Raw genomic sequence first — 16,463 nt, 5'->3', positions numbered from 1 at the left:
TGTTGGGGGATCTGCCACCCGGGAGATCGCGCAATGCGAGGTTTGCGGAGCTGCAACAAGTGAGACAGCCCTGCATGACAAACACCCCCCCCCCCTCCCCCATCCTCTGTCACTTCACACACCCTGCCCACTGGAACACCTCCCCCATTCTCTGTCCCTTCACACCCTGCCCACTTGGACACCTTCCCCATCCTCTGTCCGTTCACACTCTGCTCACTGGATACCTCCCCCATCCTCTGTCCCTTCACACCCTGCCCACTTGGACACCTCCCCCATCCTCTGTCCCTTCACACCCTGCCCACTGGGACACCTCCCCATCCTCTGTCCCTTCACACTCTGCTCACTGGGACACCTCCCCCATCCTCTGTCCCTTCACACCCTGCCCACTTGGACACCTCCCGCATCCTCTGTCCCTTCACACCCTGCCCACTGGGACACCTCCCCCACCCTCTGTCCCTTCACACCCTGCCCACTTGGACACCTCCCCCACCCTCTGTCCCTTCACACCCTGCCCACTTGGACACCTCCCCCACCCTCTGTCCCTTCACACCCTGCCCACTTGGACACCTCCCCCACCCTCTGTCCCTTCACACCCTGCCCACTTGGACACCTCCCCCATCCTCTGTCCCTTCACATGCTGCCCACTGGGACCGTCCAGCGCCCGGCCGAGCATCTCTAAATAACCCGTTTCATTCTCTTCCCTGGGATGTGATGCCGAACGACCAGGCCGTCTGCCTCCAGGCGGACACAGGCATCTGCCCCCACCTCACCCAGGGCCGCACGACAGAGGGTGCCCGATCAGCGGGGAGTCCCATCCTCCCCCACCGAATCTGTGGAGCAGGACGCCCAGAGGGCGGCGAGAGAGGGAGAGAGACAAATGGCCGCGAATGCCCTGCGGCCTCTCAGTGGGCCGATGACATAGCAGAGGCGTGAACCCAAGACGACCTCGAGCTTGCGGCACAGCTATCTCCCACAACATCCACCATCCCAGAGACACTCACCCGGTTGGCCTATTTAATTATGAGACTCCTGGATCACAGTCTGGGTCGCACATCACAGCTGAGCAGGTACAGCAGGTGGAGGTCGGAGCAGCCGAGGGCCCGAACTGGCGGAGGGCAGGCCAGGCCCAGCATCCAGCTGGCTCCCAGACGTTTTCCGAGTTCCTGGACTTTCTCAACCCACCCGGACAGCCAATGCATCAAGAAACCCAGGGACACAATGACAGGATGAGGGCTGTCTTCCAGACTCTGCAGACGCTGTTAGAGGAGTCGAACCGCGTCCACGAGCAGGGAGTGGTGCCGCTCATGGCAGCAACCCAGGCCGACACTGCATGGGTGGCATCCGCGGTGGAGGCAATGGGTCAGGTTATGTAAGGCGTTGGGCTTAATATGCATGCGTCATCCTCGGCCATGGACAGGGTTGCCCTCTCACAGACAGCAATGCGCCAGAGCCAACACGACATTGCCGGCGCGCTGCGGGCCTTGGCCAAGTCTCAGCAGGTCATGGCCCAGTCGCAGCACGCCATGGCACAGTCACAGCAGTCGATGGCACAGTCACAGCAGTCGATGGCACAGTCCCAGCAGTCGATGGCCCAGTCCCAGCAGCCAGTCGCGGAGAGCATTAACCGCCTGACACGTGTGCTGGATGGCGTAGTGCACTCACAGGTTGAGATCGCACAGTCCCTGGCGGGAATGTCTAACTCCCTGGACTTCGTCTCTGCAAACCTTCGGATCCTGGTGGATACTGTTGCAGGCCTCCAGGACTGGCAGCGCCAGGTGTCGGTGGCGCGACGGGGCACCTCCCCGCTCGCACCTCTGTCCCAAAGTTAGGCCCGGGGGCCACCGGGCTCCCCGAGGGAGGAGGAGGTTTCGGGGCCCATCCCATTAACTCCATCACGGGACGTCCCGGAATTCTCGGCCTCCCCCCTTCCCATCCCTGGTGCATCGGGTGGGCAGCATGCAGAGCAGGCTGGCACAACATCACCCGAGACGCCCGCAGAGCAGCCTGGCCCATCAAGGCCGGGTCGCCCCAGGAAACGCTTGCCGAAGGAGAAACTAGCCGAAGGGGGCGATTCGCAGCAGCCCTCCTCCACTCCTGCTGTATCATCTGGGGAGTCACTTAGATGTAGTGGTAGGGCCCGTAAGGCAACAAAGAGAGACACTGAGTAAGTTGGATGGGTGAAGGGCACAGTTTAGTTGTAGGGGCTATGGCACCTGTAAATTATTGTTCACATTAAACGCACTGTTCCACCTTACTTGTAATACCGTGCGATTGTTCAACAGCCACAGGGATCGTGATGGTGACCGAGTGTCGCTGGGGTTGACGAGCGGTGAAACTTCGGTGCCGGGTGTGCAGTCCCTTCCCCCCCCCACCCCCTCCCACAGCTAGCCCACGCGGGCACATGATGGAGTGTCCGTGACAAACCCAGCGGCCACCAAGGTGGATGGTTCAGCTATTGCCATGGGTCAGACTCTCTCTAACGATTCTGAGCTCACAGCTCTTTGCAGAGCGGGCTGTCATCATTCCACATGGCACTAATCACACCCGCTGACACAGCCATCAATGTTGTGCCATACCGTCTGGACCCTGTGGTAAGGGTGATGTCGAAGTGGAGCAGTGTACACTGAGAGGGGGTGGGGGGGAGGAGGGGGGGGGGGGGGGAGGCTGTGGTGGTGGAAGTTGCGTGTTGACCCTCTGCACGACTACCGATGCAGGTGGTGGTTTGGTGTTCAGCGGGGGCATCGCATACGACGCATGAACCGTGCTACCACCAAGGCGTTGCGTGCCCGTCATCCTCGCCGGGTCCGTCGTGCCGCCTCCTGGACAGCACCAGCACCTGGGTCATGTCTGCGTGCTGCGCCCGCCACTCCGCCAGCCTCCTCCTCCTCCCTCTCCTCCTCCTCCTCCTCCTCCTCCTCCTCCTCCTCCTCTGTGCTGGCACCACTGCCACTGGCTTCTCCCTCCGCCTCCTGCAGCAGGGCATCTCCCCTCTGCATCGCGATGTTGTGCAGCGCACAGCAGACCACAACAATGCGAGCGACCCTGTCGGGCTGGGACTGCAGGGCCCCTCCGGAGCGGTCCAGGCACCTGAATCTCATCTTCAGGAGGCCAAGGCAGCTCCACCACACCCCTGGTTGCTGCATGGGCCTCGTATCGTGTTTCCGCATTGGTCTGAGGCCTCCGTATAGGCGTCATCAGCCAAGACCTCAGCAGATAACCCCTGTCGCCCAGCAACCAGCCCCTCAGCCGGGGGGGAAGTCCCTCAAACATCGCAGGGATGTACGACTGCACCAGTATGTAGGAGTCATGCACACTCGCTGGGAACCTTGCACAGACGTTCATGAACGTCATGTGGGGGTCGCATACCACCTGGATATTCATGGAGTATGTCCCGCTCCTGTTTGTGAACACCTCCCTGTCCCCTGCAGGCGGGCGCATGGGGACGTGAACACAATCGATTGCCCCCTGCACCATTGGTATCCCGGCCACCCTGGCAAATCCACGAGCTCGTGAGTCTTGAGTTGCTCGGTCCTCGGGAAAGGTGATGTAGCGGTCCGCGATGGCATAGAGGGCGTCGGTCACATCCCGGATACACCTGTGGACCGATGACTGGGAGATCCCGGAGAGGTCCCCGCTCGGAGACTGGATGGAGCCGGTCGCATAGAAGTTAAGAGCGACCATCACCTTGATGGCAACCGGGATCGCGTGTCCTCCCCCCGTTCCACGTGGGGCGAGGTGCGCCACGAGGTGACAGATATGTATCACCGTCCGCCTACTCAGCCGGAGTCTCCTCCTGCAGGTGATGTCCGTCATTGTTAGGAAAGAGATCTGGACACGGTACACCCTCGGCCTTGGTCGTCGCCTCTGGCGCTGTGGTTGCACCCTCACTCTCTCCTCCTCCCCCCCCCTCCTCCTCCCCCCCCCCCATGCTGCTCGACGACTGGCAACTCCTCGGCCCTTCCCTCTGCTGCTGCAGCTGGCCCTGCATCCACTGCGGGTTGTGGGTGTGGATGCTGCTCCATCTCCAAATGCAGTCCAGCGGCCCCAACCACTGCGCAGAACATAGCCGTTCTGTTCCCATACATCGTGCTAACCTACAGAAGGGTGGTGGGGGCAGAGAAACGGGACATGTTAGACGAACGTTAGTCGACACCTCAGCAGCCGCCTGCCATGGGATACCTGTGTGTCCCGGTGGCCTGGTCGCGCTGCTGACACGCGGTCAGCCTAACCCCTGGTCACTTTCTGCATCCAACAGGCAGTTAACTACGTCCTCCTCACCGGTGCGTCAGTGGCCGTAAGCCACAGGGCAACCAGCGGCCGTGTCCTCGTGACCGGCATGCCATGGCATGGTGGCAGACATTTTGTAACCGGGGTTGGACAGGTCACTCGCTCACTCTCTCCCTACCCCCCCCACTCCCACTGCCCCCTCCGTCTCCCCCACTCCCCCCTCAGTCTCCCCCACTCCCCCCTCCGTCTCCCCCACTCCCCCCTCAGTCTCCCCCACTCCCTCCCCAGTCTCCCCCACTCCCCCCCTCCGTCTCCCCCACTCCCCCTCAGTCTCCCCCACTCCCCCCTCAGTCTCCCCCACTCCCCCCCTCCGTCTCCCCCACTCCCCCCCTCCGTCTCCCCCACTCCCCCCCTCAGTCTCCCCCACTCCCCCCTCCATCTCCCCCACTCCCCCCACCCCCCGCTCTGGACCCCCTCCTGTTCTCGGGGATGCCTTCCCCGTTGTGGCCAGACTCCAGCAGTGTGCTGAGCGGTGCGCTGAGCGGTGCGCTCACCTACTCGAAGCTCTCGTCAGCCAGCACGACTGGTTGACGAACTTGAAAAGCAAGTGTGTTGGCCGGCGTGAAAACATGGCGTGAGGACGTAGGGACTTTGGCCCATCCGGGCCGGAGAATAGCGGGGGACCAATAAGTTGCGATTCTGGTCGTGTCGGGGGGGCTTTCGAGGCCTTTGCCGGGAATGCCGACGTGTAGTATGTGCGGGGTTCGGAGAATAGCGGGAGGGCGTCGGACCGGCGTCACCGTGAAAATATGCGCGGCCCGCTATTCTCCGAACCGGCATGAATGCGGAGAGTCGCGCCCGGTGTTTTATCTAAAGAAGGGACCGGAAATTTGCTAGAATTGGTTGGTTAACTGAATTGAACAGACTAGACCAGAGGTTGGTTTTGGCGTTAAGGACTGTGCTGAAACATCCTAAAGCTGAAAATGTTTTGTGGGCAAACAAAGCATGAGAAAAACTGGGGAAATGTGTACCTAAATTCTTATTCTGAGGTGATCCAACAAACATGAAACTAGTTTCTGCCTTTTCTGAAACTAGTCATATTTTTGCGATTCTTCGCATGCTAATCTTCCTGAATTGTATTTTAATGCAGCTAGAATAATATTTCTGCAGCATGATATTTCTGAAAAGTGAAAATGAAAGCTGCTGACCTTTGGCTAAGAAAATAAAAAGGGTTGTTAAAAGTGCATTGGCTGCTGAAATACTGGCTGTTGTAGAGGTAGTGAATATGGGATTCTGTTTGCGAAATATTTTACGTGAGGGTCTTTACAAATTGCATTCCAAAAATAGTGGCCGCGACCTACTGGCCATGCTGCACCCGACAAGTAGAGCGCTATGGTGCAATGTGGCTGGGAAATGGCGGGAGACCCTACTCCCTGGAACTACCTGGCTGGTCAAGCACACAAAATCTCGTTAGATGGGAAGCCCGCACATTGTGAGCGGGATCACTTTATGGCAAATCTGCTTATTAGAGTGAGACGGCGAGTCTCACTTTAATGTGCAGTTCCCTGAAGTAGCCAAGGCTTTGGGATCTATCCCTTTCACCTTAGAGACCTTGGGCAAGCGCCGTTCAGTAGTGGGCTCCACAAATAGCAAATGTAGCATCTTTTTTCAAGAAAGCAGGGAGTCAGCAAGCAGGAAACTACAAACCAGTTAGCCTAAGATTAGTCAGAGCACAATTACTTGAATTCATTGTTGAAATTGTAGCAGAATATTTTGAAAATCATAAATTGATCAGGCAGAATCAACATAGCTTTGCGAAAAGGAAATCATATTTAACTAATCTTTTGAGTTTTTTGAGAAAGTAACAAGCAAGATAGATAAAGGGAAATCTGTAGATGTGGTGTACCTGGGTTTCCAAAACGCATTTGATAAACTGCCACATCAAAGGTTGGTACACAAAATAAGAGAACATAGCATAGGGAGTAACCTATTAGTGTCGGTCAAGGATTATTAGCTAACAGGAAGCAGAAAGTAGGGATAAATGGGTCTTTTTCAGGTTGGCAAGCTATAACTAGTGGAGTACCACAGGGATCAGTGCTCGTGCCTCAATTATTTACAATCTACATAAATGATTTGGATGAAGGGGCTGAATGTAAGGTGGCTGGATTTCTGATGACACCAATATAGGGAGGAAGGTAAGCTGTCAAGTGAATTTGGGAGCCTCAAAAGAGTTTTAGGCAGGCTAAATGAGTGGGCAGAAATATGGATATGAAGTATAATGTATGAAAATGTGAACCTGTCCATTGAGCAAGAAAAATAGAAAAGCAGTATACAATTTAAATGGTGAGGGATTTCACAACTAGGTGGTAAAGGGGAATCTGGATGTCCTGGTATCTGAATCACTGAAAGTTAATGTGCAGGTACAGCAAGTGATTAGGAAGGCAAATGCAAGGTTGAGTGAGACAAAGTTTAGATAGGCAAAGGGAGTCGAGGTTTATTGGGGGTCAGACTGGAAAGTGGAGTTAAGACCACAACCAGATCTGCCATGATCTTATTTAATTGTGAAGCAGGCTCGAAGGGCGAAATGGCCTACTGCTCCTATGTTCAATGTGGAATAATGAACATTCTACAAAAACTGTGAGTGAGAAAAGGTTACAGGATGACCTTGCTGGTTTGAAACAAATACTGGAGAGAAAGGGAATCTCAAAATTAAACGTGTGGATGAAAGTAATCAATTATCTGATAATTAATAAAAAGAAATGCACCGCAAATAAATTGTTAGAGGTCCAAGAGGAGGGCTATCCTGTAATGCTTTGTATAGTGTACAAACTTCTGGATTTAATTTTGATTGTATATATTAACTTTTTTATTTAAAGAGAAAGAGGTTATTTGTACAGTAATTGTGTTTAATTGTATGCAAGTGGTGGCTAGTAACTGGAGATTCACTATGAATAGATCAGGTTGAAGCTGTGGTACTTGGTTTCGGTGGTATATGCCAGCAACATGAAACTCTGCAAATAAATATAAATGTATAAATATTAGATCCAGTTATATCTTTCACTGGCCGGTTATCTGAGGAAGAACACACGGAAAGTCATAAAAACCCTGGGACAGATACAAACCCTGGGACAGAAATAATCAAAGCTTCAGTGAAGGAGGCCATTTGGCTTATCAAGACCGCACTGATCCCCTGAAAGAGCATCCTACCCAATCCCATGCCCACTCTGCTGCCCCATCACCAGAAACCCACCTAACGTTTAGACACTTAAGGGGAAATTTAGCAAGGCCAATCCACCTAACCTGCACATCCTTGGATTGTGGGAGGAAACCAGAGCACCCAGAGGAAACCTGCACAGACACGGGAAGAATGTTCAGACCCCACATAGACAGTCACCCAAGGCCAGAATCGAACCCGAGTGCCTGGTACTGTGAAGCAGCAGTGCTAGCCACTGTGCCACTCGTGGAACATGATCCTTGTGCTATTTTGATCAATAAAATGGGGATTGTGTCCGAGAGTTGAATCGTGGGTTAGATGCTTCTCGAGTTTAGGTATTTAATTTCCTGGGAGAAGGTTCAACAAAAACATTCCCTGACCTACAAATAAGTGGGGTAGAATTGTGGTAGGGTTCAGAGTAAATCACCTCTGAAAGTGACTCTTGATGGGATAAATGAAGCATGTTTATCACTTGCCTCTACTCTCCCTCACCCTTTTAGTGTTTATACAAGTTGATTGGATTGATATACAAGCTGGTTAATTTTAACATACATAATTTATAAACCTTGGTAAATATATGGGGCGGGATTCTCCCGTACCCAGCGGGGCAGGGGGTCCGGTGGGACGGAGTGGCATGAACCACTCCGGCGTCGGCCCGCCCCAAACCTTACGGGGCTAGGCCGGCGCCGCAGTAGTTTGCGCCCCGCCGGCCAGCGTGGAAGGCCTTTGGCGGCTGCTGACGTCATCCCCGCACATGCGCAGGGGGTGGGTTTACCTACACGTCAGCCATCACGGAGGCTGACACAGCTGACGCGTAGGAAAAGAGTGCCCCCACGGCACAGGCCTGCCCACGGACCGGTAGGTCCCGATCGCGGGCCAGGCCACCGTGCGGGCATCCCCCAGGGCCAGATCATCCCACGCCCACCCCCCAGGACCCAGAAGCCCGCCCAGGCCGCCGGTAGGGGACCTAGTCTGATCTACACCGGCGGAACTGGCAAAGAACCAGCGGGACTTCGGGCCATCGCGGGTCAGAGAATCGCTGGGGGGGGGCGCTGCGAGCGGCCGCCGACCGGCGCAGCACGATTCCCGTCCCCACCGAATCTCCATGCTGGCGGGGGGTTGGAGAATTCCGCCCATGGTGGGATTCTATTGTGAGTCCGTCCCACTACCACTGCTAGTGAGAACCGATAAATTTGGCGCTCAACCAAATCTCTCATTGACTGTTCCAGGACTGCAGAATCTTACTGCCGTGAGCGGACGGAGAATCCTGCCCATAGTATTTTTTGCAAACATTGTAGTTTGTTTCAAAGAAAGTAATTGAAACTTCAATTCGTGGGCATTATCCTGAATAGTTTTTTCAGCATATTTCAATTTGATTTCATCATTTAAAAAGGGATTTCAAACTGCAGTTGTGGTAAGGTTCATTGTTGCTCCTGATTTTCACAAAAAATGAATTGGAGGTTTACCTTATTTCCAATTTGCATAGAAATGAAATGGTTTTGCAATAAGAGAGTTTACGTTGGGACTTCGGTGGCAACATGCAGAAGGAGCTCGCATGTAAAGTAGCTGCCACTAGAATCCTTTGTTTTTGGCCCTTTTCACCCGGTTCCCAGGGGTAATTGGTGGACAAACCTGTCCCATTTGAGAGCCTATGTAAAAGGATGTCAATAAATGTAAGAAGGAATATTGGGAAGAAAGGTGTGAGTGGTAGCCCTCCTGAGGAACTCGGTAAGGTGCAGCGTCCAGTCCAGGATTATGGCAGAGGACGCTGTATCAGTGGAGGGGGTTAGGACCGGGTGGGAGGAGGAATTAGGGTTGGAATTGGAGGAAGGAGTGTGGTGCAAGGCTCTGAGGAGGGTGAATGCTACATCTTGTGAGATATTAGGGTTAATATCGTTGAAGGTAGTGCATAGGGCTAATTTTATTAGGATGAGTAGCTTGTTTGTGGGAGTGGAGGATAAATGTGAGTGTTGTGGGAGGGGTCCGGCTAACAATGTGCACATGTTCTGGTTGTGTCTTAAGCTCGTGAGGTCTGGGTCTCCTTTAGCACCATGTCGTCAATGCAGATTAAATTTAAGCCCTGTTCCTTTGAAGCCCATATTTGGGGTGTTGATCGTGCCAGAGCTGCAGATGGGTTTGTGGACTAATGTTCTGGCCTTTGTCTCAGTGATTGCTCAAAGGCAGTGCTGATAGGGTGGAGATCAGCTTCACCGCTCAGTGCCTCAGTAATGGCTGGGGGATCTTACAGAGTTTTTATACCTCGCGAAAGTCAAGTACACCGTGAGGGGGGACAATTGAGGGGTTCTACCAGAGATGGCAGCATTTATTCTGTACTATTAGCTGCTGAGGGGGGGACACTTTGTTTTTTTGTGGGGGGGTGGGGGGTGGAATCATTTTGGGTTGTTTGTCACTGTTCCATTATTAGATATAAAATTGAAAATGTTGAATAAATCTTCTTAAAAGAACATTTATGTTGTAATGAAGCTGTCACCAATGTGAAGTTTTAATATAACAAGCTAACTGGTGTGTGATCATTTTCCTTTGTCCTTTTTTTTTTACAGACATTGAGCTAGAGGATGTCTTTGGACTGAATGGACAAATAGAACATAAATTAACATTCCTGAGGAAAAATGTGCCAAAGGATATCAAACTTGTGCTGATTGGTCATTCAATTGGTTGTCATATGATACTAGAAATGATGAAGCGTGAACCCAAATTACAGGTAAGTGTTCTAATTGGACAATTGTGATATTTGTGCAACAGGTTGATGGAGATAATTTTTATACTCTACTTAGTGACTAATGTTCTGATGCGAATATGTGCAAGTTATATCTGTCGTGATTTTAGTGGCATATATTTGCTCATTAGCACCACTATTCTACACACCAGGCACATGGCATAACTTGAATCAAAACAGGCCTTATTTATATTTCACCCAACCCCAGCTGAAGCAATTAGCAGCCAATCTGCTTCATCACCCTACTCATTTGAACTTTAGGGGCCTAGATTCTGGGCTCCTCTGACATCCTGCCACTTATGCCTCCTGTGCAACCAACAATAAGTACCCCTGCTTGACCATTTGTGGACCATACAGTACTGTATTCAAATAACAACTGATCCAGGAAAGACTATGCTATCTGGATAACAGGTCCACCAATAACTAGCAAGAGATTCAGGTATTTGAAATCTTGCCAAAATGGTTTGACATCCACCACCCGCCACAAAGGAGCAGGAGGGTGACTTTCCAAAATACCACCATATCTGACGGGATAGAATTTAAAACGTCATGATAACTGAATGGGCAAAAGTTCCCTTTTGCACTTCCAGCAGCATAGCAACGGACTGTGCAATTTGCAAAGTAGTATGGGATTAAGGCTCGAATTTTTTACAATGGGAGTGTTCAAAATTCTCAATGAACTTTTGTTTCCGTGTTTGTGAACACAGGTTGTTAGGGCTAAAACTGAACTCGGTGATTTTGCGAAAAATGTTGCAACATTACTAAAGCATTTTACAGTTAACACATCTGCCACTTCCTTCCAGTGCCTGAAAATACTTGAAAAGCAGGGAAAACCTAACAAAATAATGCACCGATTTGTCTATGATGTATATGTACATGAGTCATTGAAGGAAGCAGGACAGGTTGGCAAGGCAGTTAATCAGGCTTTATTAATAGGGGCATTGAGTACAAGAGCAAGAAAGTTCTGTTAAACTTGTATAAAACACTGGTTCTGCCTCACCTGGAGTAATGCTTCCAGTACTACTGGCATACTTTAACTAGGATGTGAAGGCAAGGAGAGAGAGTGCAGAAAGGATCAATGAGAATGGTTTCAGGAATGGGAAATTTCAGTTAAGAAGATAAATTAGAAAAATCAAGACTGTTTTCTTTGGAGAAGAGAAGGTTGAGCAGAGATCTGAAAGAGTTATTCAAAATCATGAAAGGTATAGTCAGAATTGATGGGAATATCTGTTCCCATTAAGTGGAGGAGTCAAGTATGCGAGGGCACAGATTTAAGGTAATTGGCAAAAGAAGCAATGGCAACATGGGGAGAAATTTCTTCAGGCAACAACTAGTTCATATCTGGAATGCACTACCTGAAAGTGTGGTGGAGGAATGTTCAACAACAATAATCTGCTCACGAACACTCAGTTTGTTTTTTACCAGGGCCATTCAGCGCTGGTCCAAATGTGAAGGTGGTGCAGTGGATGTTGTCCACATGGATTTTAGTCAGGTGTTTGACAAGGTCCTACATGGCAGACTAGTCAGAAATGTAAAACCCACTAGACACCGGGTAATGTGGCAAATTGGATCCAAAGTTGGCTTTGTAACAGGAAACAGAGGGTAATGGTCAATAGCTGCCCTTGTGAATGGAAAGCTGTTTCAAGTGGTCTTCCGCAGGTCTCAGCGTTGGGAACCCTGCTATTTGTTTTATATATTAACGATTTGGACTTGAATATGGGGGTACAATTGTGAAATTTGCCACCTGACACTAAAATTGACCAAGTAATAGATAATGTAGAGGATAGCTGAGATGAGATTAGATGGGTTGGTGGAGTGGGCAAGAAAGTGGATGGAGTTCAACTCTGATAACGTGAGGTAGTGCAAGTAGGGAGATCAAACAGTAAAAGGAAATACACAATAAACGGGAATATACTAAAAGTGGTAGTTGAAGTGAGAGATCTTGGTGTACAAGTGCACAGATCCCTAAAAGTAACAGTACATCTGGATAAGGTTGTAAAGAAGGTCTGTGGAATGCTGTCTTCCATTGGCAGAAGTATAGAATACAAAAGGAGGGCTATAATGATGGAACTGTGCAAGACACTGGAGTATTGTACTCCGTTCTGGTTACAATTGCAGAAGGCAATACGTGAATGAATCTTGTGTTGGTGTTATCACTTGCTTTTCACTTGCACAGGGGCTGGTTTAGCACACTGGGCTAAATCGCTGGCTTTTAAAGCAGACCAAGGCAGGCCAGCAGCACAGTTCAATTCCCGTACCAGCCTCCCCGAACAGGCGCCGGAATGTGGCGACTAGGGGCTTTTCACAGTAACTTTATTGAAGCCTACTCGTGACAATAAGCGATTTTCATTTCATTTCATTTCATTTCCTGGACGGTTTTCGCTGCCGTTGTCGTCTCATGTTCATCTCCGCTTCAGCCGTTCGTCCCGTCTTTCCCCCCCACCTCTCTGTTTCCCCTCTATTGTTCCCTGTTTCCTCCCTCTTTCCCCCCTCCCCCCTTCTGTACCCTTCCCCCCTCCCCTCTGTGGTTCGCCTTTATTTTCTCTTAGGTTTGGCTGCTATCTTCTCCCTTTCTCCTACTTTCCCCTGATTCTTGGATACCTGGCTATTCTTCTGCTTGTTCGTTGGCCACAAACAGGTCCCAGAACGATTGGGTGAATGGCTCTCATGTTCTGCGGAAGCCGTCATCTGAACCTCGGATGGCGAATTTGATTTTCTCCATTTGGGGAGATTCTGAGAGGTTGGACAGCCAGTCTGCAGCTTTGGGTGGTGCTGCTGACCGCCAGCCGAACAGGATTCTACGGCGGGTGATCAGGGAGGCAAAGACAAGGGCGTCCGCCCTCCTCCCCAGGAATAGATCTGGCTGATCTGATACCCCGAAGACCACCACCTTCAGGCATGGCTCCACCCTCATCCCTACCACTTTGGACATTGCCTTAAAGAAGGCTGTCCAGTATCCCGCAAGTCTGGGGCAAGACCAGAACATGTGGGTGTGGTTGGCTGGGCCTCCTTGGTACCGTTCGCATCTATCCTTCACCTCCGGCAAGAACCTACTCATACGAGTTCTTGTTAAGTGGGCGGTAGTTCAAATTATGTGGTGAACTTTAAAATACAGTTTGGACTTGAACGGGAGCAACTAGCTAAACATCAAAATAACAGTAACAGAATAGAATTAGAACTAATGTCAGTTAAATACGAATGTACACAGGTAACAACTGTCATAATATACACACAGGTATATGATGGTGCACAGACAGGCAGTGATTGACACACAGGATGACCAGTGAACACACAGAACACAGCAGCCAATCTCCAGACAGGACACGACCACTATAAAGCCAGAGGGCACTAGTTTTCCCGCTCTCTTGGGATGCAGCCTCTGAGACAGTTAGAACCAGTGAGCAGCAACTAGAACATCCACCATGTGGTAGTAAGATAGTCTGGTCAGGCTAGCCTCAGGTCTCCTGTCAAGTCAGCATAGTGTCAACCCACAGTTAAAGTATGTATGATAGTTAAGAGTTCAATAAAATCGAGTTGCATTTCTTCAAGTGTTGGAAGCCTGTCTCTCCCGCCACTGCAGTAAACGCAGTCCTCGCAGGCCCAGCTTACCCAACACATCATGGTACCAGTGAGCCATGCTCAAGTTTGACGGACCTACCTTGAGATAATCTGCCTTTGACCAGCGATCAGCCATCCGGTAACATGGACAGCGTCCGCCCTCCCCCGTCGCTCCACATCGCCGGCAACCTCGGTGCAAACTGGAAGATTTTCAAGCAGATGTTCCAGCTGTATCTTGAAGCCACCGACCTCAAAGCCGCATCGGATGCCAGGAAGATCGCTCTCTTCCTCTCACAGCCGGGGACCACGCTATCCACATCTTTAACTCCCTCACATTTGCTGAAGGCGAGGACAAGACAAAGTTTAAAACAGTCCTGCTGAAGTTCGACGGCCACTGTGACATTGAAGTCAATGAGATCTTTGAAAGCTGTGTTCCAGCAGAGGCTTCAGGGTAAGGATGAACCTTTTCAATCCTTCTTAACCCCTCTCCGTATCCTCACGCAGTCCTGCAACTACGGCTTCACCTCCGATTCCATGATCCGGGACCAGATCGGGGTCCACTCCGATCCCCTTCGCCAGCAGCTCCTTAAAGTTTAGCAGCTCACCCTTACCAATGCCACCGAAACCTGTGTCCTCCACGAGCACGCTAAGAACCGGTATTCCCATATCAAGGCGGCAGAAACGGCATGGCAAAACCCCCACGATGCGGAACGGGTGCACACCATCAAACAGCTCCAGGGCCTGAGTCTGGATGAGGGCAGCCATTTTGAGTACTTTTCCCGGGCTCCTGCGCATGCGCGCCACGACCAAGAGGACGGCGAGGCCGACGACCAAACTGCGCAGGTGCGCACGTCGTTTGACCACACTGCGCATGTGTGGTGATGCTTGGAACGTCCTGACATCGGCGCCATGATGTGCAACAACTGTGGCTCCGCCCATTTAAAGCGGCAATGTCCCACGAAATCTCGACGCTGTCTCCAGTGTGGCAAGCTTGGCCACTACACAGCCCTGTGCTCAACTGCCCAACACACAGCGATCCCAGCCGCAGCGCAGGAGTGCCCGGTCAGTAAAGCAACCCGTTGCAGACTCCGACTCCGACATTCTTCCAGATCCCGACACCGAGGGCCCCACATCCCCATTCCGGGTGGGCATCATCACCAAGCATACGATGCCTTCAGCAAAGATGGTGAAACAACTCCGAGTGCTGAGCATTGATCCAGACGATGAGTGGTGTGCCACCCTTACAGTCAACAAGGCTCGCATAGGCTTCAGGCTGGACACCGGCGTTTCAGCGAACCTCATTTCAAAGTCTGACCTTGACACCATCAAGCCAAGCATTCACCGGCCTGCCAGCTCCTCGACTACAATGGCAATGCCATTGCTGCCAGTGGCTTATGCCAGCTTGCGGTGTCCCATCATTCTTCAAACTTCCCGCTCATGAGCAAGTGTGGCGTGAGCTCAGGGTGAAACTCACCAAGGCCCCAGTGCTGGCGTTTTTCAACCCCGCCAAGGAGACTAAAATCTCCACCAATGCGAGCCAGGCTGGCATTGGGGCAGTACTCCTCCAGCGGGACGACGACTCCTCCTGGGCCCCAGTCGCATATGCATCTAGAGCCACAACACCTACTGAGCAGCAAAATCGAAAAAGAATGCCTGGGCCTCCTCACAGGGATTGACAAATTCCATGATTATGTGTATGGCCTCCCCAAATTCACGGTCGAGACAGCCCACAGGCCATTGGTTCACATCATCCAAAAAGACCTCAATGACATGACGTCACGGCTACAACGTATCCTCCTCAAACTCCGCCGCTACGATTTCGACCTGGTGTGCACCCCGGGCAAAGAGCTCATTGTGGCCAACGCATTCTCTAGATCCATCACCACGCCATGTGAGCAGTCGGACTTTGTTTGTCAGATAGACGCTCAGGTGAAGTTTTGTGCCTCCAACATTCCGGCCACTGATGAAAGGTTCGTGCAAATTCGTCAGGAGATGGCCAGGGATCCTTTACTCCAGCGGGTCATGCGACATCTCACGGATGGTTGGCAAAAAGGGCAGTGCCCCCAGTTTTATAATGTAAAGGACGATCTAGCGGTAGTGGACGGCACACTAATGAAGTTGGACAGGATAGTAATCCCACAGAGCATGTGAGAGTGGGTCCTCGACAAATCCACGAGGGTCACCTGGGGGTCGAAAAGTCGAAAAGCATCAGCCAGACACCTTCCCATGTAAATGCGTTAACATACTTTGTATATAGTCAGGCTCCTGTACACACACACTCACTATTTATTGACCTACACACAGTAAAAAAGTTTTTAAAAAAGGGGGGAGATGTCATAATATACACAGAGGTATATGACGGTGCACAGAGAGGCAGTGATTGACACACAGGATGACCAGTGAACACACAGAACACAGCAGCCAATCACCAGACAGGACATGACCACTATAAAGCCAGGGGGCACTAGTTTTCCCGCTCTCGCGGGATCCAGCCTCTGAGACAGTCAGAGCTCGTGAGCAGCAACTAGAACATACCATGTAGTAAGATAGTCTGGTCAGGTTAGCTTCCGGTCTCCAGTCAAATGAGCATAATGTCAACCCACAGTTAAAGTATGTATGATAGTTAAGAGTTCAATAAAATCGAGTTGCAATTCTTCAAGTGTTGGAAGCCCGTCTCCCTCGCTGCTACAGTAAACGCAGTCCTCGCAGACCCAGCTTACCCAACAC

The 16,463-nt window shown here is 51.3% G+C and overlaps 1 protein-coding gene across 2 annotated transcripts in view; it reads left to right on the top strand.

Annotated features, from left to right (window-relative positions):
- ldah (lipid droplet associated hydrolase) overlaps nt 1-16,463 on the top strand; it is a 365,694-nt gene that overhangs the window by 250,080 nt on the left and 99,151 nt on the right. For both annotated transcript variants that reach the window (XM_038800177.1, XM_038800178.1), the window contains exon 3: nt 10,003-10,163. In XM_038800177.1, coding sequence (XP_038656105.1) covers nt 10,003-10,163 — 161 coding nt within the window. The remainder of the gene's footprint in view (nt 1-10,002; nt 10,164-16,463) is intronic.

The sequence above is a fragment of the Scyliorhinus canicula genome, chromosome 6 (genome assembly GCF_902713615.1).
Source record: "Scyliorhinus canicula chromosome 6, sScyCan1.1, whole genome shotgun sequence".
In the NCBI taxonomy this organism is placed as follows: domain Eukaryota; kingdom Metazoa; phylum Chordata; class Chondrichthyes; order Carcharhiniformes; family Scyliorhinidae; genus Scyliorhinus; species Scyliorhinus canicula.
Note: the sequence above shows the minus strand (reverse complement) of the source record. Positions and strands in the feature narration are given on the sequence as shown.